A 24125-nucleotide genomic window follows, 5' to 3' on the forward strand; every position below is an offset into this window, starting at 1 on the left:
GTATATGTGTACCGCTTTCCCTGAAATGTAAATGCAAACCAATATTGGCTGTCAGGGTGTATCGGTATCGAGAAAAATTCATTACTAACGTCTACCGCTGAAAAATATTTTTGCTCTGGCTTTAAATCATTCAGTAAGGTGTGTGGATCTGGCACCGTTGGTGCCCTGGGTATAACTGTGTTATTTACAGCTTGTAAGTCTTGGACCATACGCCATTCCCCGTTTGCTTTCTTGACAGGAAATAAAGGTGTGTTACATGGTGAATCAGAAGATTCTATTAAGACTCCTTCCTTAAGTAAGGCTGCTATGATAGGCTTGATTCCTACCTCTGCATCCTTTCTCAAGGGATACTGTCTTTTCTGGGGTCTAAATGCTGACTTTGGCGTTATGGTAACTGGTCCTGCTGTTCGTATAAGTCCTACATCTGATTTCCCTGCTGACCAGAGAATGTCTGGTATGTCCCGCAAGGCTTTTTCCTCTTCTTCCAATAAGAGTAATACTCAGCTATTCTCACTAGCCTGTAAGTGTACAGCTGGGTGTGTCTGTGTAATCCAATTCAATTTCTGTTTCTGTACTCCTTGTTCGGAGAGCTCTAATTCTGTCTGCTTTTCCCACCTTGTGACTTTTTCACCTAAGTCTGCCCATTTCAAAGTTTTGTTCTTAGTTAAACTAACATGTGGCAGTCGATTAGATTTGTAAAGTGCTAAAAATTCCTGGGGCAATGAACAGCTTGCCACACTGTTCCCCTCTGCATCCCAGTACAAATTTCACAATACTAGCCTGTTTGCATGGTTCTGAAACAATTCCTGTTCATAATCTTTATCAGATCCTGGTCTATTACAGTAATATAGAGTACAATGCAACAAATGCTGTTTGTCAGTGTCGAGGGAGGGGGACTTGCTGATGGCTACGTTCATCAGTTCTTCGGTTACTGCCCCTGGACCAGTCGTAACTAAGTCCTGGATGTACCAATAATATGTTTCACCCTCCGGTCGCACTACAAAAGTATCCATTTGTCACTGTGCTTCCATACCCTGCATGGTTGGAACTACGGCTATGCCAAATATCTGCATCAAATCTCTACCCAAAAGATTTACTGGGCATTTTGCAGAAACTGCAATTTTACTTTTCTGGGTCATTCCTGAAATGGGGTCTGTTAATGTTATGTCATGGGAGAGTGGCTCCCGATACAGCTGTCCATTGGCTGCTTTCACTAGTATATAATCTGGTGATTCTGTATCTTCCGGTAACTTGGAAGGGTGTATCAGAGTCCGTGAAGCCCCTGAGTCACACAAAAATTTAACTTCCCTCCCCTCTACCAGAAGCGTCACTTCCGGTTTCGTGTCTGCTAAGTAAAGCTCTAAGCTCAAAAGAGCTAGGTCTAAAATTTCATCTTCTTCTATGTCTGTGAATTCATATACATCCTCTACTCCTTGTGTCACATCCTCTACTCCTGCTATCATATTTGCATTTACTTTTCCCTGCTTACTCTCTTCCAATGATTCCTGACTATCATATAGTCATTCCTCATCCTCCTTATTTTCTGTAGTCGCCTTCTTGTTTAGCCTGCAATCCCCCGCTAAATGTCCTTTTTTCCTGCACTTAAATCATTCACCCTTTTTCTTTCTTTCTTCGAAATCTTCTGATCGTTTGTCAGATTGTTTATTTCCCTGGGTATTTTTCTTACCCTTTTTCCCAGTTTGTACTACAAATACTTCTGACCCATCTTCTGCCAAAAATACTTGAGTTTTCTTTTTCTTTTTACTATTAAAATGTCTTTCTGCATGTCTAGCATATTCAAGTACTGGCTGTAGTCTACTTGTTTGATGATCTACCATATGCTTCGTAATAAAGCTACTAATGGGATCAGCTCGTCCACTCGCTTCATATTCTGGTAACGGAAGTGGAGGGGGCGAAGGAGGGGCTGTTGCTATTACCAAGTTATTGTCTTCTTTGTCTAAGAACATTGTCTTTGAATTTTTAATTCTCTGCTCCCTGCGATTTGCTTCCTCAAGCCACCTATGCTCCTGAGGGACTCCTAATTGTCTTTGCTTTTTTAGTTGACCTTTCGCGTCTATTTTTAACTGTTTTACAAGTTTCATAAGTGCAAGTTTATCTAAATTACCCTCGAATTTATACTTATCGACCCATTTGGTATAGTACTTAACATTATCGGCACGCTGTAATTGCATATACTTCGCGTCTTCAGTTAGGGGCGTGTCCCGGGAACTTTTTGTGCACTGATTTCCCATTGCTGTCTTAGCTAAGCTGTAAATTGTTACGTAACCCTTTCTATCATGTGGTACCACAAATCTATACCTTTTCACAGTTTATCTAGAATAACTGCCTACCTATTCTGTTTCCCTGATCTATGACAAAAACAGTAACCCCTTTTTCTGTCCCTGATCTGCACATGCAAATCTACCTGACAAAAAAACAGTTCTGTACTTAGTCCCTGATCTTAAAACAGAAATAAGGTAATTCTTCCTTACCTGACCCTCCGTGAGTTGATCCACCTGATCGTTGACTCGTCCTCCAATCCCAGATCAGAAACAGTGGCTGGCCTCTTTCGAACGACAATTCAGTCGGAGGTCTTTCAAAACAGAAGAGCCGATTTGGCCTCTTCTCCGTACGGATGCATGCCACCGGGCCCAATTCTGACCTAGGCCTAGAGCGAGAGATTCGTTTCCGGTCCGAAGGACCAATCTGTCAAAGGAAAATTATACTTTAAAAAATGATCAAAACACGGTAGGTTCAGGTTAAGGCACTTTAATCTTGCAGCAAGGAGACAAAAACGTGCTAATACAGAGTTTGTCTAACCAGAAACAGGAAATACTTTCATTTTTATACATTCTCAAACTAATCATGTCCTACCATGCTGACGTAACAGATTACCACCTTTTTCATCATCATCTGCTGACCATCTTTCCCATGAATTTCTGCTGATTTATATATTTTTATGTGAAACTTCCTGAGGAAAACAACATGGCCTTGGTTACTCTCAGTTAGATACATGTTATGTTACATTCAAGATACTACGGCTAAATCAAGCACAATGCTAGCAGTTCATTTCTCTAATAATCCTTTGTCTACTTTATCTCTAAATTACTACAGCTGCAGAGGTTCCCATCCTCTGGACAGAGCTGTTTGTCTGAAATCATTACATTTATAACATAAGGCATTGTTCATTCATTCACTTCTGACCTAGCAGATAAACACCTGCTTCTCAAGTACATTTCCACAAGGCATAAACAAGAATATTGCTGTGCTAGCAGTTACTAGGTCAGAGGGCAACTTGCAAGTTTCAGAAAGCATACTGCAGTCTTCAAAAAGCATCTTTTTCAGTCTCATATGAAACTCAATTTGTATAAAGCACAGTGCATGAAAAATAGAATGAAAAGCGTATTAAAATACTTGATTATTAATTTGGCATTAAGCATACACACATTAATACATATTTTTCTAACACAAGTACATACACAGTAATGTACAATTTCCCTCAAGAGCACACAGAGATCACAGTCAGTCTGGGGCTAGTTTCTTCCTCTCTCTCCAAATCCCCAATAAGAGTCCCCACTGGCACAGCTATAGGGTTAACATCTCAGCAGAGTAGTCAAGCCAAAACCTCCAGCACCCTCTCTGTCCAACAAGTGCTTCATGTCCCTGCCCAAGTAGCTGACACACACACTTTGAGATCTGATTTATAAATAAAATATACACACACACTCCTGGGGAAGGCTGGGACAGGTTTACTAGCTATGCCCCCTTCTACCCAGACTAAGAGGTAGTTATGACTGCCACATTCCAACTCTTTATCAGCTACTCTACGGCCCTTACCAAAAGGTGACCAGTCCTACTGTGTGATGTGTCTATTATCCAAATAGTAAGTGTGACCAAGACTAAGGCTATTGGAGTGGGCTATACAGTGTCACCAAATACATATGCAAGTACTCTAAGAGCTTAAATATCTCTAAACAGGCCAGCCACAATTACAAGCTTTAACTATATTTAATAATAACTAATAAAGGAATAAGACAATACTCAATCAATACAGTAACCACAGAGTTCAGAATCACAGGAAATATTTTAAAACAACATTCCAGGACAGTTTCAAATATATACAGAACATATCTAAACTAATATTTACTATATTCCTATCTATATCTAAATGAAATTACTTTTCCTTAGTTACTTATTATTAGCAAGGCAAATGCAGATGAGTGGATGTTGTCAGATCCAAAGACAAATACAAAATTCACAGGTCGTTCTCTGAGAGTTCTTAAATTAATAATCAACATTACTGCTGGGTTAACTCGGATTACATCACTCTGTATCACCTGCCTTCAGTTCCCAGGCTAACAGAAACTAACATAATTTTGAACATCTCTGTGTCAGAAGTACATATCTCTCAGACATGTGTCTAAAACTGGAATTCATAACACAGTTAAACAATTTTAAATTTTCAACCTAGTAATTATTTTTGTTTTAAGACAATATAAAAAACTCTAGCTCTATACATTTTGTCTGCTTGCTGCACTGAAACTTAAATAACACATTCGTAAAACAACTTCAGCTTATTTTCTTGAAGTTTTGCAAGTTATCTCCACATGTTGCAAGCTTCCAGTTTCTACTATTAATGCATACATTTGCACAGGTCATAGTTTATATACATTTCTGTTCTTTTCCAGTAGGTACACTGTGGTTACATTCTTGAAGCTCAGTCATACTTCTCAACCTCTTAGAGCAAGAAATCTGGACAAAGGCACAAATAAAGGGGATGGGGCAAAAGCCCAAAAATAGGGACACTTTTTAAATATTGCTCTTGCAAACTTAAAAAGTTTTGGATTCACATGAATTTTCTTAAGGATATGAAGTCTCAAATTCAAATGTGTGCTATTATTTTATGACTTCAGTCTTTAATGATTTGTCAGAAAAAACACAAATTTATGAGAAACAGACTAAAATATGAGGCAAAAATCTGAATATTCTGCAAAAATCTGGACAGTTGAGAGATATGAGCTCTGTCATAACATACAGTTCAACTCACACTTCTGCACCACTAGTTTAATATCCACATAACATATAGCTCTCGTACATTTATAAGACAAGCATATAAATCATATTAACATTCTCAAATGACATATGATTATTTACAAAATTCCAGATAGCTGGGCTGGCAGTGTCACAGTCAGTATTGTACAATAGATAATCCAGTAGCAGTCATATATGAGCTGACCATTGCTTGGGTGACTTAGGGGCCAGAGCTGTGATTTATGTCACTGCATACAGAGCAATCAGGGATGGCTGTAGGTGCTGGACAGCAGACTAACAGCAACATGTCAGTCCAGGAAGTATTGTTGAGACCTACTTTTTAAATTCATATTTCCTATGACTGCATCCCCCATCTGCATTCCATTACATGCTTAATTCTATGACACACCTGGTATAGTGCTGTACTCCTTTGTGAGAAGAAATCCACTTGTAGTATTGTAAATAATCACAGTCTGTCTTCATGAAGGAAGTGTCAGACTTTACCATAGGCAGCAGCTTGCCTTTTGTATGTAATGCTCATGAAGAGGTGATGGCCTGTGCATGAATCTGTGGCTCCCACTTGCTAAATGCATCCAGAACAACTGGGTTGCCTTTCCATTAGACAATGGCATGGCAACACAGTGCTAAAATGAAGGCCTTCATGTGGGCCTTGTCCCTTTTCCTGGCCTGTGAGGAGGGCATTATCAAGGTGTAGGAGCTACAGCATCACAGAGGGTAGGTGGAAATACTGTCCACTGCTTGGATTGATGTGTTAGGTCCACAGATTTGCATGCTATATCTGGCCATTGTTAACAGACTTTCAGATTCCGTAGCAGTGTACCGTGTAAATGTGTGTTGGGGTGAATAAGGAGACAGGCAGATGAGAGTATCATACGTCCTTTCTGTCTGAATGCACATACTGCTACAGTTGATGCTGGTTTATCAGATGAACATCCCCCCCAACCCTTTATGTTTGGCTGTTGTGTGGATGCCCTGTTCTAGGTGTTTGGGAGCAAGTTAGGTCTGTAGCAGGTAGCTGGACATACTGCTGCATGTGTAGCAGGCTGCAGCTGCTGCATTCTGGACAGGAGTCAGACTAGGGATTGTGAAGACATTAGGGAACAGCAAGTTGTTACTGTCAGTGAGGGAGCAGTGTCAGCTGTTGTGTCACAGCATGGTCTGGTTGAGAGTAACAACAACAGTCCAGGTGAGGCATGTGCCTGTAGTGCATATGTTACATAATAGTGCCATTCAGAAAGTGTTAGGCAACATTTAGTACACATATTCATAATTGTGAAATGTGTCCCACCCTGCAGGCCTTTAATGTGCTACTGTGGGTGGCAGTAACTGCAGTAGAAGCAACCAGTTTTGCTGGACATTGCAAGGCTCAGTTATTCCTATGTTGTATTGACATGCATGTAGTTGTGCCACAGACTGGGCTGTGAGCCAGGACTGTGGGTGTTTAGATGTGACAGATGCTACAAATGTAACAGATAGAGCTACCAAGTCATTATTATGGCAGGTGTATTTGTAAGACATATGTGCATGCATACAGTGTGTAACACAGGATTAACATGGACATGTGTGTTCAGATGGGTATGGAGTGTGACACTGAGCTGTCTGTCGTGATTTTGTAACCCCAATCTGCAATGCCTTGCCAGTATGTCACCACGCAGATTATGTTTTATGACAACCCTGCCATAAGTGGGGGGCACAACTGCGGATATTCAGCAACAGTCTGTACAGCTGTCAGCTCTACCTGATATTGTAGGCCTCCCGTACACCCAGCAGTATTTATTTGTCTCTGTACAGGTTTTGTGTTTGTATCAGAGGCCCAAGTACGCTGTGATTTGACCCAGTATATATAGGAGTAGTGTGCGACTGGCAATCAGGATATGTGCTCCAGAGATCAGCTGCCCTACTGGTATGTTGCTCTGACTGTAGTTCAGATGGTTCTGAGTTCAATAATTGGCAGTGGTGTCTTTTTTCCCTAAAGTTGCATCACTGTAGAGCAAGAAATATTTACAAAAGCATCAGTAGCTGCCTAGAGCTGATTTGGCCTAGGGTATGTTGCTCTGACTGTAGTTCAGGAGGTCCTTGGTTCAATACTTTGCAGTGGTGCCTTTTTTTCCCTAAAGTTACATCACTGTAGTGCATGATATACTTACAAAAGCATCACTAATTCACCAGAGCTGATTTGGCCTAGTGGTGTGCTCTTCTGACTGTATGTAGTCCAGGAGGTCCTGGGGTTCAATACTTGCCAGCGGTGTCTTTTTTTCTCTAAAGTTACATCACTGTAGTGCATGATATATTAACAAAAGCATCAGCAATTTCTCATAGCTGAGTTGACCTACTGGTGCATTGCTCTGACTGTAGTGTACAGGTTCCTGGGTTTAAGACTTGTTGGGCTGGATATTTTGTTGCTGAGTAGAACAGTGTCTGAATGAGATAGGGTGATTAAAGCAGTTTTAAGCGGGTTTGGTTACTCCCATTTAAAAACACACTATTTCCAAAAAAGAAAAGAAAAAAGGGGGTGATAGGAAAGTGGTGAAATGGGGGCAAGCAGACAGAAAAACAATACGAAAGGCAGGTAGGGATGTGCAGGAGGGGTGTAGGAAAGGACCATAGCTATTGGAATTTGGAGCCTCACATCCCATAGGGAGGGATGTGGGCAACATAACTTGTTTGATTAATTGCTGGAATGATTGATTCATGCCAGGCAAAATGGAGAGTTATGTATGGGACGACATTTTTTTTTGGGGGGGACAGGTGCCCGATTTTTTTTTTTTTTTTTTTTTTTAAGGAGAGAGTAGAATGTTTGGGAAGGGTTGTAGGTATGTTTGGGGAGGTAAGTTGGGTAGGAGACATCGCATTGCAGACAGACAAGACAGATAAGACAGCAGACAGGGGCAGTGTATGACATATGAGGGGGTAAACACCTTGGACGGGGAGGGTGGTTGGGAATTGGAGAACTACGTGCCCCCAGATGGAAACAGTGGGACTGAGGTCCCCATGCATAGGTAGTCCTCACTGCCCCTTCACAGCTCCCAAAGTGGCTGTGCTGGGGGGTTGGCTCTGGGGCTAGCCTGGCCCTCGAGGTGCACCAGTCTGCCCTCTGTCTGACACAGGCAGTCATCCAAATCCCACTGGATGACCCTACACATCATACCTCAGAACTGTTGTCAGGCAACAGGGTCCTCTCCATGCCCCCGCCCAGGGGGGATGGGCCCCGTCCCCATAAGGCGGTTCCACCCAACGGTAGTGCAGGACCAGCTTGAGGTTGGGTCCCAGATGTGCTGGGACTTGGTGCTGCAACCAGATGAGGCAGGACAGGTGGAATCACTAGGATTCGCTTACCCAAGTGTACTATGGTGTTCAGGTTTGTCAAAGTGTATTGGTTAGTCATGAACAAAACATTTCTGCGTTAGTTATAACAGCATGCATGGTTGTTCCAGTTGACCCAGAATAATAGAATTGCATAGAATACAGAACACAGGCATAAATGGGATAACAGTCATTATTTTAACAGCATACCAGAAACAGTTATGGCAACAGGCCAACAACCATGGAATTTCAACAAGGTATGTTAGTATGCAACCAGTGGAATATATGAACCATAATACAACACAAGGCCCAACATAAGTTTTTGAGAACAATATATATAGAAATGAAATCATACCCATAGTATGACAATAATAATCTGTGGTGTAGATAAGATGTGGCGGGAGAGAAAAACATTCCATTAACAACTGTATATGCTATATTTTTCACAACAGTACTACTCAGTACAGTTACAGGTCTGCCATTACTTTACATCTACATGTGCTCTGCGCCCTAAAGCTTCTGTAACATGTACATACTTCTCAAACTGTCAACATGAAATAATATGGGCCAAGCTGTAAGAACTATAGGTACAGAACTACAGGGAACTTGCACCTGTCAGGGTAACATATATGACTAGCAAGGTGTACCCTGTACTGATGTTGTGTGAGTCTGCTAGTGGCATACTTCAAATTGAATTATATCTGTGTCCAAGGTTAATGGCAACAGTGATCACTAGCTGTGACAGCATGACACTTCAGAGACATGCATTGGGCAGAGTGCATGGTGTATATGCTATCCTGCTGTAATTTGTAGACATGGGTTTGGACTATTGGCACACATTTAGACATGCACCTGGCATACAGCCGTATCAACAGTAGAACATTTCATTTGTTTAATTCAGTTGGAATACTCATCTACTGCCTGACATTTTATTTAATGGAGTGCTATCAACTTGCTGAGCACTGCTGTTTATACCCTAGTACATCTGGATACTGTTTATTAGTATACCCTTCATATGGCTACAACAAACATTTCTTTTCCTGTAAGTCCTGTGGAGATAATATCTGTTAACAGTACACAACAGTTTCTACAAATATGCAAGACTACTTGTCTGTAACTATAAATATATGTTAGTGCCAGTCCCTGGATTCAAACCTTGTTCTGTGTGTGCAAAAATGAGCAACATATCTATTTTTATCACATTGGGCTACTGGGCCACTGCTGTGGGCTGCTTGACTGATTTGTGCCTAAAACTCACTTAGTTACAAAGTCTGGCCTGGTAATATAAGAAGAGTGTCACAGAAGAAGTGAACTGTGTATTAATACTTGGAATGCAAGTGTACATTCAGGAATCCATAGAGCTGAAATGCAAAGGTTAACACAAGACAGTTCTGAGGGAAACACACTATAATACATTACTATTCAAGGTTCAGATCATAGTGCAGAACATATATCAAATTGCGTTGTATCTTGTTTTACAGCTCCACATCTACATTTTAGCAGCAAAACTTCACTCACTTCATGGTATCATAGCCATATTTGCTGTGGACCACCTGTACAATTGTACTTCTTCAACAACAGACCAGAATAAACACAACAGTTTGTGGAAATAACTTTATTGTGGGTGACATGACACAGTGGTTTATTACATTCAAAATCCTGAATGCAGTTTTACTGGATATCCTGTAGATGATGAATGAATGTCAGTTATTACCTTCACAGTTTCAATCGCAGTGTACTTTTTTTACAAGACACTTAGTATTATTACAGTATATACTTATGCCATTCCTACACAGTATTACTACACCAGTAACCTTCCTTCATCAATAGTAGCTTGTTTGTTACCTTCATCTGTATTGCACAGTACCTGGCATTACTCACTTATATAAATGTGGGTCTGAGAACACATTTATTGCAGTACACTCAGACCACACTATACCTAATGGCAGTAAGTAATGTACCCTTTCTTATTTATTGTACTATATATTGCAAGATAGATCTGTACTCAGCACACTGTTGGTGCAGCCTTGCCAAGCACCCCACATGGGCCTCCACATTGCAAGTCCTCTCCTCTGCAGCTGTAAGGGGAAAAAGCACTATTATGCTTACCTGTCTACCACATATTCATGCTAGAGTTTGGTAAAGCAATGGGTCGTGTACTTACAAACTACTGGGGCATTCCCATCCCCAGCATCTTGGATCCATTGGGCCAAGAGTGCCCCCTTTCTCTATTTCAGGCCATCATAATGATGATGCAGCTGGTCACCAGTGCAGGTGATTCCAGTGGCATTGATGAGGTCACATGCCCAACAGTCCGAGGCCTCAGACTTGTATTGAGAGCCCTGGTACTGGTTCTGCAACAGTCTGTCATCATGCTGTTCAACAAGGAGCCCAGTCATGATTCTTGACTCCAAAATGCCCCAGTGCTACACCCAGAAGCTCATTACATCTCCAGTTCCTGATCAAACTCCAACAGGTTCTGGCTGTATTCCCACCTGCACAGTTTAAATAAGGCTATTTTCCCACCCTTTGCTGTTACTGGACCATTTCAAAAATGCTAAGCACAGCTCTGCAGTGCACAAACTCATTCAGATGAGTTGAGGATCGCTTAAAGTGGCAAGGGCTTAGCAGCACTTAGCTGTGCAAAAATCCACTTAGCTCAGCTGAGGACTGCTTAGAAGGGGACTGCTTAGCAGTGCTCAAACCAGCTAAGCAGAGTTAAGCATTGCTAAGTATTGCTAAGACCAGGTTCTCTTTAAGCATTGCTTAGCTTGGCTTAGCAGTGCTTAGCAAGATTTAGGTAAGGGCACACAAGAGTTCTACATGATAACATAATTATATATTGACATTAATTACTCATTATTGATACTTTCTTATTATGTGTTTGTATTTTACTTTAATTACAGTACCTTAGTGTGTGGGAAGTATATTGGACACTTGTGTTTAACTGTAGCTTTTCACCTCATATCTCTACTGACATTGGGGTTCTGGACCAGCTGCACTTACCTGGTTGACAAATATCAATAACTAGGGCAATAAAAAAATAGAAATCGAAATGCTTTCTGATGTAAAAGCTGAATGGCCTGTCTTGGTATTCAAGCCATGCACCTACTACACAAAAAGCTATGACTCTAACCATTCAGCTAACTCAGCTGTACAGATTTGACCTGTACATTTCTATATAGCATTTCTTTACATTTATGCACTGCTAAGCAATGCTCCATGCCTCACAAACATGCTCAGCTACAGTATGCATAAACTTGAATAAAACTAAAATAAATAAATAAACATAAAAGGAAAAATCACATTGGAACATTTAATTTCCATGCTGTATGGCACTCTGATAGTATAGGGGGTGTGTTACAGACACTGTAACACACCCTTGTGTGACATAAATGATAAAAAAATTTGTAAGTGTCCGAGGACACTTTCTTTAATCTTTAAGTGTTGTACGGCACTTTGACAGTGCAAGGGCTGGGTTACAGACGCTGTAACACACCATCTGTGTGAAACAACTAAATGAATATATAAATAAATGTATGAGGAAACTTTCTTTCTTGCTTTAGTACCGTATGGCACTTTCACAGTGTAGAGTGTGTGGAAAACATCTGCGAGCACTGCAACACACCCCCTAGCACTGATTCAGTAACTGTGTACATGGCTGTCCCTGAGTAGCATGCTTTCATTAGTTAGCAAGGCATGCTGCCAAGGGGGAGCTGCAGACATGGTCACCATACACTCTGTGTAGGAATTACACTATTACTACATGGAGTTTATTAAATCCAGGGGAATGTTTTTTGTATGCTTTAATAGTATTTGCCACACAAATCTGTCTCTCACCACATCTGTGAGTCCTGAGCTTTGAAATTGCAGTTTTCTTCTTACTCTGTGCTATGGTCCTGTAATATAGTAATTGGCCTTCTTCAATGATTTCTGTATAGAAGTATTTCTTAGGCACTTGAGCCAGTTTCACAACCATTTGATCTGCATTTAGCAGTGTCAGTAAACAATAAAACATTAGTAAATATACAGAGAGTAGAGCTTCTCTGTAATTTATCTTTATTCATATATAACTGCCTCACAAATAGTGGATCAATATGCATGCAAAATTATTCACATTTAACAGTCTTACTGGAAAGTGATAAAAATGCATGCTCACAGAAAAGTACAATATCCACACATCATATTATTTTCCTTGATTTTATTTAAATGTGTAAAATTTCCTCATTTTTTTCTTTGATTCCCTTATGTTTGGTCAACCTTCTCAGCTGTACAGATTTTTGCAGAATGTCCAAATTTTTGACTCAGATTTTTGGTCTTTTTCACATAAAATTGTGGTTTTCTGGCAAATCATTGAAGTCATAAAATAAAAGCAGAGTTCTGCGTTTCAGACTTCATATCCTTCAGGAAAATTCATGCTAGTGTAATGCCTGTTATTTTATCAACTTTCCTTGTAAGAGCAATATTTAAAAAGTATCCCTATTTTGGGGTCTTTGTCCTGCCATTATGTTTGTGTCCAAATTTCTTGCTCTAGGAGGTTGAGAAGTATGTGTATGCTATACCAACTGTTTTCTTTAATCTCCTCTCTTACTTTTTGTAACTGTTTATATCTTCAGGATTTCCACTCTCAGAGTTTGTCATTCCAATGAAAGAAACTTTCATCAGAAGCCATTCAGCTGACATAATATATCAACTCCCAATCCATCAAAAACTAAAATGTAATTATTGGAGATGTAGACTTATGCATTATCACAACTCTCATCTCTAAATATACTTAATCTGGGACTGTAGAACAGTGGAGATAAGTAGAAACCTCCTTACCCTCACACTTTATTTGATGGTCCTGAAACTGCAGAAATGTATGAACTTACCACACCACAACAAGCACAGGTACCAGTAAAATACTCCAAGAGTAGATGAAAACAAACACAATTACATTCCTTAAAATAACATTCTGTGACTTTGTCAAAAATACAAAACCAAGATATAAAGCTCTGGAGGAAAAAGGAACAGAAGAAAGCTATTGCCAAGTTCAGTTCCTTTTTCAACTAAATTCAAAACTGATGAAATGAGAGAAGCACATTTGATAGTTCTGGATGGTCATCAAGCTCTTTTTGTGCTATCCAGATATTTGCCATAGAGAAGAGATCAACTCCAATTGCTGCCAGAAGACAGCAACTTGAATTTCAAAATAAGCTCTTCTGTCTTACCTTAACAAATTTCCAGAATTTCATTTAGTTATCAAATATGTTTCATACTAAGATAGCCTTCTCAGTTTTCTCTTTGTAAAATGTTTGGGTGCGTTTTCAAAACTGTTGCTAAAACCATGTAGCAGGATATGTCATTAAACTAAGAAAACTGTCAGCCACCAATTTAATCCAAGAAATTCACTGTACACCTTTGCATCTGGTGAAATAATAATCGTAGGTCATCTATATGGTTTTTCTCTTGGGAATTGCTTTGTTTGTGTAATAGTTTTCTGCTGCAGAATATGATTTGTGTCTTTGGTTGAGGATAGACATGACTATTAAGTAGAATGTTTATTCCTCCCAGTCAAGGAACATTGGTTGGGTTATCTACCTGTTTTCACAGGAAGCTGTTTTGTTGATGGTACATACATTCGGTGATTAGAAAAGTAAACATCTACAGTCATTTTCTTAGACTTGCAAAGGTAACCCTTTGGGTATTATGTGATAATATTATGGAATGTCTGACAGAGAAATTGGATGTCTGACACTGAATCTTATAATTTCAAGCCAGTTTGAAAGTCACTTTGTACATTCTGCAATATGTTAAGAGCTTTCAATATTTAGCCATAAGCAAACACAGAGAATCCTTTCTATGATATTATTTGTTTTGGCATCTCTTTTACTGATGTCTTTTTCCTGGGCAGTCAGGGAATGCTGAAGATTACAGGATTAAACATTTATTGCTTAATTGCTGAAGATTACAGGATTAAGCATTTATTGCTTAACTGCATGAACACTTCATTGACTATCTGATATTATATATCGTAATAGATGTGAGAGTGCCTGCCTTTTGCTAACCCTTAGCCTACGCTAAAAAAAATATTCAGATCTGTGTTACAAGCCCATTAATCTTCTGTTTGGCAAGCCCTTGAATGTGTAAAACTTAACACAAATATTGTGTTCATGTTTTATTTTGACTTTGGTTTGTTCCTGTTGTTTCATGATACATACTGTTTTATGTTTATTTAATTGAGCCAACATTTGTGAAAGATTTATGAATAGTGTTTATGAATAAATGATTATTTAGTAATTTTTGGAATTATCAAACCATATAAACCTGTTAATCATAGTCAATCATACTCAATCATACATTAATGTAACAGCAGTCATTGTTCACTCATATCACTCATGTGGTTAGATAATGCATTGATTAATATTCACATTTTCATGTATTTATTCCAATTATATGCATATTTATTAAGCTAAACATTTACACATCCATTTTTGTATAGGTAGTCTGGCTTTAATATCTTTGGAGGGCATTTTATAGTCTCTCATAAAAGTTATCCAGCTATTCTGTTATCTTTCTGTAGATCATCTCTGCCTTAGCCTGGTTACGCATCAGATGGCCATTTGTTTCCTTGGCTGTGCAGTTTTGATTTCTTTTAATTACTTACTCACATATTCCAAATTAACTCCTGTATCTCAGATAGTCATTCCATTATTTAATTAATGATATACTTGCCCAAACACATGACTTCAAATAAATTTATTCATACTGGCAATTATTAATTGGTTAAGCACATGAAGGCAGATCATTTTTTTCGTATCACTCAATATTCCATCTCATTATTTTATCAATTAACTGAATGCATAGTTCAAAAATCAGCTATTCACTTTGCCGCTAAATAATGCTATACTCCCATTCATAAAAAACAAGTCGGCCTAGTATGCACCTATGAACTTATAAACTATTTATTATTTTTTATATTAAAGTTAAAGAATCCAGTAAAAGAACCCATCACTCACTAATGACACACATTGCTACTGTCCTTACCATGAACAGGGAACCATCCCTGTCTCTACATTTAAAGTGCTGCACACAATTACCCTCTCAGGTTTTGTAAACTATTCTTAAATAGCTGTTTTCTATATCATGTGGGAGGCTGTCCCAATGATTTCCTTAAAAAATGGCTTTGATTCTAGCAGAGATAACCCAGTAAACTAAACATCAATAAAACATAGATGAAAGTGAAAAATATAAGATAATGGGAAACAGTCAGTGAAATAACATTGCTCATATCTTATTTCTAGATCGAGAAGCAGTCACTACTGGAACTATTTTAATAAAAGCTGCTACTATTAAAATGAACTTTGAAGATTTACAGGAGCATTATAAACCTGGGATGCCCTTCTCTGGGAAGGTAAATATGGCACAAGTAATTTACTACAATAAAAACTGTTCAGGAATTTGTTGACATATGACTATATCCCATTGGCAATGACATTGAAGAGAACATGCAGAGAATCTTTAGGTTAACAATGCACGGTCGTAGTATTCCTCAGATTGACTGTTGCATTTGTTTCCTAACCACAGTTTCCTTTATTCAGCTGCAAATGTCTTCAACTTAGTCTAAAAGCTATTTTTGCTCAGTTTTTGCTTATCATAGTTTTTGTTGATCTGGTCTGTATATGTATGAAATTATTGGTTTATTTTTTTATCTATATAAAGACTTCATTTTAGGTCTTCATTTGCTAATCAGATTTATACCCTACAGAGGTAATAAATACTAAACTACTAGGCTACAAAATATGTTTGTATAATAAAAATGCACTCTTGCTGATATGAGCATAGATAGACTCTGTACCAAGCATAACACAGAAAAAAGTTATTTTGCCTTTATAATTACCAGTCCTGCTATCTTTATAACAATGTATGTAAAGGACATAGATTTTATATCTCATCATTTTGTTGCTCTGCTCAGTGACTGCCTACACGTGCTCTTTATGGAGAAGCTTTGCATTGTTTTTCTTACTAGATTGTATATACTTCCAACATGGTTTACTGCTCTCTTATGCAAAGTTGATGTGAAACTTAAGTTTTTGAATGTTGCATTTGATGTTTTCTAACTATTATCACTGAAATGCATATCTATAGATTGAGCTTTGTTTGTATTCATGTTGTCTGACCAAGGCTGTTGCAGTAAAAGGTCCTCAAATTAGTTCACTTGCCAGGTTATCAAATGAAGAGATACACAAATAAGTAACTAAATAAATATACACAAATAAGTAAGTAAATAAATATATTCTTCTGCTTATTTAGTACAAGAAATAAGAATAATGCCTAGGAGTATAACTGCCTGTACTAACAGGTTTACAGAGGTCTGACAGTTACTTGATCCCTGATTCAGAGACCATGTGAAACTGTAATGAATATCAATTGATAGCAGCTAATTACCATGTATCTGAAATAAAATGCTGTGCTGTTTATCAGCCTATGCATTATGGTTGCACAGGCACCCTCCCAACATGCAGAAATGTGTATGTAAACACACACATCACACACACACACACACACACACACACACACACACACACACACACACACACACACACATCTCACACACACACGCACACACACACACACACACACACACACACACACACACACACACAGACACACACACATACACGCACACACACACACGCACACACACACACACACGCACACACACACACACACACACACACACACACACACACACACACCATATTCTGACAGCTGCAAGCAAGCCCCTACAAAGACATTCACATTTACAGAACCACCCACATGCATGCTCACATATGCATGCATGCAAGCTCACACGTGGTACAATCCCAGGCTATGAGCCATGAGCCATCCATAAGAGTGAATGGGTGTGAGACCATTAAAAGATGATGTGCACTTTTTTGTCTTTGTGACAAAAATAACCCAGTAATGCAATTCAGAAAATCCCTCTAAAACATTATTCTAGTGCTGGGGGCATTCTAGGAACAGCACATGGGTAATCAGCATTAGTTGCACCCTTAGGGTGCTAAATTTGCATGCAGCTTCACCAGTGAGTCCACTGTCTGTGGATGTTTACCCAGTAAGGGCTTCTGCAATAACTATTTCTGAATAATGGGATTTCATTAAGTAAATTAAACATCCATATTGATTAAATTTGTTTAGAATTTTAGTATTTTTGTTCCAAGTTCAGATCCCACACCAGGAGTTTTCTCAAGAAAAAACAACTAAGTATGCAGCAACCATTTTTCTAATACTATGCAAATTTTATAAGATATTAAAGGCTTTTCAGCTCAGATTTCTAAGTTCCAGGTAACAAAACAGTTGAGATGGAACAAATAAAACAGTTAGTGTCAGTTTACTAACAAAACACTGACATGGAAATTGTTTTATTGCTAGACGAATTTAAGAAATTGATGTATAATTTCAATGTTTATCTGCATGATGTGAAAATTTTATCAGGCGATGACAACAACAAGGTAAGATAAAACAAGTGAAGAGTATATGGTTTAGAGTCAAATTTAGAGTAAGCAGACATGACACAAAGTTTAATAAGTAAATGAATTTGGTTCTCATTCTTTTGGACTGTGTCATCCTACTGAAAAAGTACAGATGGTTATTATGAAAACCTATTCTCAAAAAGAAACTCAGAGCAGGCACCATATGTATACCCCAAAATTAAGGCTATTCCAGTTCTATTTATGAGCTGCTAATGAGCTTCACCTTATATTCCAGGGTTTTATTTCATTAGCTTTCATTTTTCAGTTGTGTGACTCAGAGCAAATCATATAACTAACCACACAGTGGTACCAGGCTAAGTCTGAAAAAGACCCAAATAGATAAGTGTTCAACCTGGTGATACTGCATTAAAGGTTATCAGCACATCCTAGATGTTAACTTCTAAGTATGTGAGAGATGACAGCTATATACTGATGTATTCATCAATCGCTCACCTTAGTTCATAGGTAAATACTAGGCTAGCCGCCTCTACAGGCAATTGTAAGCATAGCCAAGTTCCCTTTTGCTGCTAGAATTAACCTATTCATTCTAGTGATAGATTGGCCTTACCCATCCCATGGTCAATAATTATATATTACTCCTAGTGAGAATAACTGGGATCATGCCATAGATAATTTGTGGGGAGCCCTACATTAGACAAAGCATTTAGGAGCTGCCCCTGTCTAATAATAGTACAGGGGGCAGTCTTGGGGTAAATGTTCTATTATCCATCCATAGATTTAAGTTGTGCTTGAATATGAGCAGGGGTGAACTTTGTTTTGCATTAATGGGAGTCAGTTCCAGAGCAGTGGTATCCTCTGTGAGATATACATGTCCCTCTAAACTGTTTTGTTGATGTTGAAGAAGAGGTTTACATCCCTAGACTGAGTATTTATGATGCAGTTTAACTTGCTGATATACAGTAAAGGACACCTCATACACCAGACACAGGTCATCTTTTGGCAGTCAGTAGGATACAGATTATAGTGAGAGAGCACCGAGTTGGTCCATGTACGGCATATTGTTTAGGCCTTATATCCTTTTGGTACGGTATCTCTGAGAGCATTCTAGTTTTTGCATGTTTCTGCACAGATACATGCCAAAGAGGGCGTTATACTCAATGACTGGCCTAATGAGGGCTGAGTGAAGGGACACAATGACATCCCTAGATCTAGACAAACAATCCCTTTGTTTATAATCTATACAATACAGAAGGATTTTCTTATGACAGTGGACACATGTTGGTTGAAAGTTAGGACACTGTCCACATAAGTTCCCAGATCCCGAACAACTAGGTCAACTCTTTGAAATATATTGTCAGTGCAGTAGTTTCCCATGGTAGATGATTTCCCAAATGGATATGATAATGCATTTTCTGGCATCTAGTTTTGGACCATGACTTTGGCATCAGTTATTTGTTTGGGGCAAACCTTCCTGCAGGATGGCTAAGTCATTTGGAGATTCAATGATTGCTCCTAGCTTGCAGTCATCTGCACACTTACTCAGCCAGAGCCCACAGGTATTGGCTTTTACTTCACAGAAGTAGATGCCCAGCAGAAGAGGTCTATGCACTGTTGAGGCTGTAGGTTTCCCTATTTTGATCTCCTGCATCCTATATCTGAGCCAATTGGCAATCCAGTGGGTGACATAGAAATGTATTCCCAGTTTATTTAGATTTTCTACTGACTTCATCTTCATTTTCTGCTTTTTCATTATTGTAATGAAGGTTTGTAATAGGTGTAGCTAAAGGAATGACAGGAGCAGTTGTCCAGTTTTTACTCTTCTTGGCAAAATCTGTGCTAGAAAATAGCATTTTGCAAAGATAAGGAAATGGAAGAACAAATCTGCATAAAAGAATGTGTGCATTATTTTAACAGAAATATGAAAATTAACTGTTTGCTGGTATTATACAATTCAAAAGATTAACATAATGAAACTTGCAAATGGGTCAGATACTAAAATTGTATCTCAGACATGTGACATGAAAAAGGGAGAGCAAATGGAAAGGTATCATTAAAAAGATGTACTGCCTTACAGTATTTGAGATTGCATGCTTTCTTATATGGGTGACTATGACCTAGAAATATTATAAGGAATTATCCATGTGTTACACTTCGGTAGCAATATGTAAAGTACTGAACTGAGCTTTGCACAGAGGAGGCGTTTTATACAGGCACACATTAATTAATATATTTCTTTATAAAGTTTGTTCTTTTACAGTAAAACAATGTTTGTATTTTTTGTTGTCTTGTGCCTAAAGAACAAACTTTTCTTGCCTTCCCTTTGTTAAGCATATCAGCTAGATGTAAATTGACACACTGATTCAACAAGGCTGCCTCTTTTTATGAAGATTTGGCATTTCTTCTCCAACTATTATTTGATTAATTATACAATTAATTTGTCATTATTTAAAGTACAGATGCGTTTATCAAGGTAACACACACAAAGATATACACACAATAACTCTAGTAAAGGAAAACGTAAACGCTCTCTCTCTCTCTCTCTCTGTACAGTTTTTATGGCTGTCTCAACATAACCATCTGACTGAGTGAAATAAAAACTAAATTTCAACCGCTGAAATCCCCACTGCTCTGTTTTTCAATTCCATGATGGTATACTGCCAACGATTATCTGATATTTCTACACCTGGAATTCTGTATCCTGGGGAATACAGCTTTCAGTGCATTAATTACACCTCTTCACATAGCATCTGCTAACATTATATTTTCAGAATATTTCATATGACAACCACTATAGTTTTAATATGTAAAGTTTTTACATGGAAACAAGCCTGTTCCAACTTTATTCTATGGCCGGGTCAATGGAAATTTGGATGTCAGGTTTTTCTAGGGTTTCCACAATTTTTTTTCCAGTCCTCACACATTGTTTTCTGCTAGAAAAGCTTTTCCCAAGGGTTCATTTCCACCTCTGGCTTTTATTACACTGACCACATTTTTGACAAAAGGTATGTCAAGTATTTATTGATTCAGGTCTCTGTTTGTTGACTGTCAGTCTGATAATGTAGAATGAATGCACCAGCAGACCAGGTAGGGGATTAATGACTGAAAGATACTAGGGTAAAAACAGGAAAAAATCCTCAGTGTGTTTCCCAAACCTACAAGAAGAAGGAGTAAGTTATAAAACAATATAAAATCTTGTATACCATTTTGTTAACTAATGTAGAGCTAAAACATTATGCTGGTATAGCTACGAGGCTGTAGTCTCTGCTGTGGTCTCTGCCTCAACCTTCCCAAAAGGGTCTTATCCAGGGCAGAAGTAGTAGAGATAATTTCACAGTTTTGATGACTATAATGCACACTGACTCCTTAGACCTGGTCCTAGCCAAAGCAATATTGGTCATTAAAAAAACTCAGTATTAAGGAAGTACCTCTGGATCATGCTGTCAGCATAGAAAACTAGTACTCAGTAATTCAAAGTTGTATATAATATCTATTTCCTTTCATTTCTGACAAACACTAACTGGCCTGACATCAGGCAGGACCCAGGCTGAGGACAGTCACCGCTGTGATTGCTTTCACTTTGGGGTGTTGCCTCAGATGGCAGAGTAGACTGTCCAGGCAGCAGTGTGACCCTGCTAGTTGCATGAGGCAGTCTGAAGTTAGCCAATGCTGGTGTCAAGCCACTGGTCCATAATATCTCCATCACATCCTCTATCTCCCACCAGGTAATAAAATCTGACCTACTGACATTACCATCAGAGGCAGCAAAAACACCTCCATTCAGTGATTAACCACAAGAAGCAGCTAAAGATACCTGCAGATCTGGATGTAACTAATGAGATGGCAGGGTGGGATGATGGATTGGAGAATGTCACTGCACCACAGGCACAGCTGGCACTGCATTAAATAGTAACATAAATGGAGACTAAAAAAAAGAAAAGAATGATAATGACAAAGGAAATGCAAGAGAAAAAGATTTACTATCATGTGTGTCAGATTATTAGCCCTATGGGTACTTACATGTCGCCTGAACAGCTGCGGAAAATGCTCATATTTCTGGTGCTATAAGGATGAAAGGTATGGAATGTCATATGTTCCTGTTGGAAGATGTGCATAAGAGTGCCGTATCACAGCACCAGTTGTTATGGAGGGGCTTGTGGCACTACCATAAGTACAGACATCTTGGCCAAACAAGGCCATGGAAGATGTGGCTTAGTTGGTGGGTATGTTGTAAAGGACAGAAAAACTGAAAGACCATGCAGACATGAACACTGTTACTAACTATGCAGGCCAGTGGAGATACAGTGTCAGTGTGTCACACCAAAGGCAGAAAAGACATTGGTGGAAACAGATGGTGGGCAACTACTGTACCTTAAGGTGATATGTATTATGGAACAGAACTGTTGTAATGCATGGTTGCCATTGATATGCCATTTGGAAGTGACACCTGCATGGGCATTTGGTGGGTGATATACAGCACACATGATTAGATACATATCCTGCAAGCTATAAGACCCCCTACTCTATGACAATGCCCAAATCATGGTAGGGGGACAACAACCATGCATGCCTTGTACTGTGTGAAAGTGGCCATGATATACAGGCATACCATGGTGGGTGTATGTCTGCAAACAGGGAATGTAGGTATTTCCTGAACATGTCCTCTGTGCACATGGGATATCATATGGATGTTACAATTACCTCTGCACAATTATACCATGTGACAGTACAATGTTGTTATGATACACATAACCTATTTATAAAATGGCAGTAACCATACTCACCGCTACATGTGGAGAGATGTTCCATTGTCCTCCAGTACAAGAAATTGTTCTCCTTGATCTGCTCCAAGGACGAAAAACAGTAACAAGAAACACAAGTAATATGAATTGCATACCCTACAAGGACCCATTTATGCATATATAGTAAAAAACATTACAATGACCTGGCAAGCCTACTTACTATATATCGCATGAGCACTGACTCTGACCTCTTTTTCCCATTGGCAATGAAGGTTGAACTGGTGCTTTTTCAGTTCACTGCAGTGGTACCTGCACTGCTCACCAGAGCACTATATGCCAGTAGCAGCAATTACTGCCTTTGCAAGGCTATTCCAGGAATTCATTTTAAACTGCCTAGCAGATGCTTCTGGTGGTGGCTGTACACAAGGTACAGAAATATTTTACCCTCTTTAAGTAAAACATTGGAGTCTTGCCACCTTCAGTGCCTATAGAAATCATAGATATGCATTAGCTCACAGTCCAGAGGACTATGATAGCTATCCCGTTTGTATGCACATTGCTGTTGCTGACACAGGACACACAACAGTTGGTACTCTTCGCTCAACATAGTGTGGTGCCACCATAATATAGCTCTACTATACATGGCATGACAGAATGGTATTAGGATCTGAACTATGGCCTGTAAGCAACTCAGCAGCAGCACAGTACCTGCATATGTTTCCATGTCTGCACTTTAATGCCTATGCAAGTCATAACAATACTATATTTTTCCACGTTGCTGCTACCATCACTGATATACCCACACATGTGCATTGCAATTCCCAGGTACTTATGTGAGTGCACAGTGGTGAACAAGATTTGTAGTGCAACCGTGGGCACATCCACATTGCAGAAATGTGTGCTTCAGAGGTCTTTTCTCTAAGTATGGTCATTAGCTTAATGGCCATGCTAAGAGTCTCAAAACTGCATGACAGAAGCAGCTGTGGCCATATATGGGCTCATAGCACTAAATAATTTACCTCAGTCTCACCGCAACCTGTGAATTATAGGTGTAAAAGCATGAAAGTCTGCACAGTTCAAATGAGGTAAGTGATTAAAGACTGCAACCTTCACATTTTTGTAATACTTTTTATAGATGCTGTGGGTGTATTTACCTGAAACTATGTAGCACTAGGGTGGTTGAGTTAGTGGGTGCATGACAACAGGTGGATTCTTTCTGGGGTAATATATGAACAAGGGCAAGAGTCTGAGTAATTGTATGATACTTGCAGGTACTGTTATGTAGGAAGGTCTGATGTATGTAGCCATTCATGGGAAATATCCTATTTTAGGCTGAGGACTCTGTATGCTCTACTCACTGTTGATTTCTACTGCATGTGATGTGTTCTCTTTAATTCTTCTGTATAACTGACATATGCTGCCCCATACGCTGTTGTGTTGCAACTGTCCAGTGGACAGTACTCTTTGTGAAGTATTTAAGTAGTAGAAGTTTTTCTGCTGAAAGGAGGGTCACTCATTAGTTGTACTTTTCTTTTCTGTGGTTGGGGGATTTGTA

The 24125-nt window shown here is 39.0% G+C and overlaps 1 protein-coding gene across 1 annotated transcript in view; it reads left to right on the forward strand.

The window, feature by feature from the left end:
- LOC122808690 (alpha-2-macroglobulin-like) overlaps positions 1–24125 on the forward strand; it is a 1814690-nt gene that overhangs the window by 417585 nt on the left and 1372980 nt on the right. The window contains exon 10 of the mRNA XM_044079678.1: positions 15639–15748. Coding sequence (XP_043935613.1) covers positions 15639–15748 — 110 coding nt within the window. The remainder of the gene's footprint in view (positions 1–15638; positions 15749–24125) is intronic.

This window comes from Protopterus annectens, chromosome 8.part0 (genome assembly GCF_019279795.1).
Source record: "Protopterus annectens isolate FY-2018-M chromosome 8.part0, PAN1.0, whole genome shotgun sequence".
In the NCBI taxonomy this organism is placed as follows: domain Eukaryota; kingdom Metazoa; phylum Chordata; order Ceratodontiformes; family Protopteridae; genus Protopterus; species Protopterus annectens.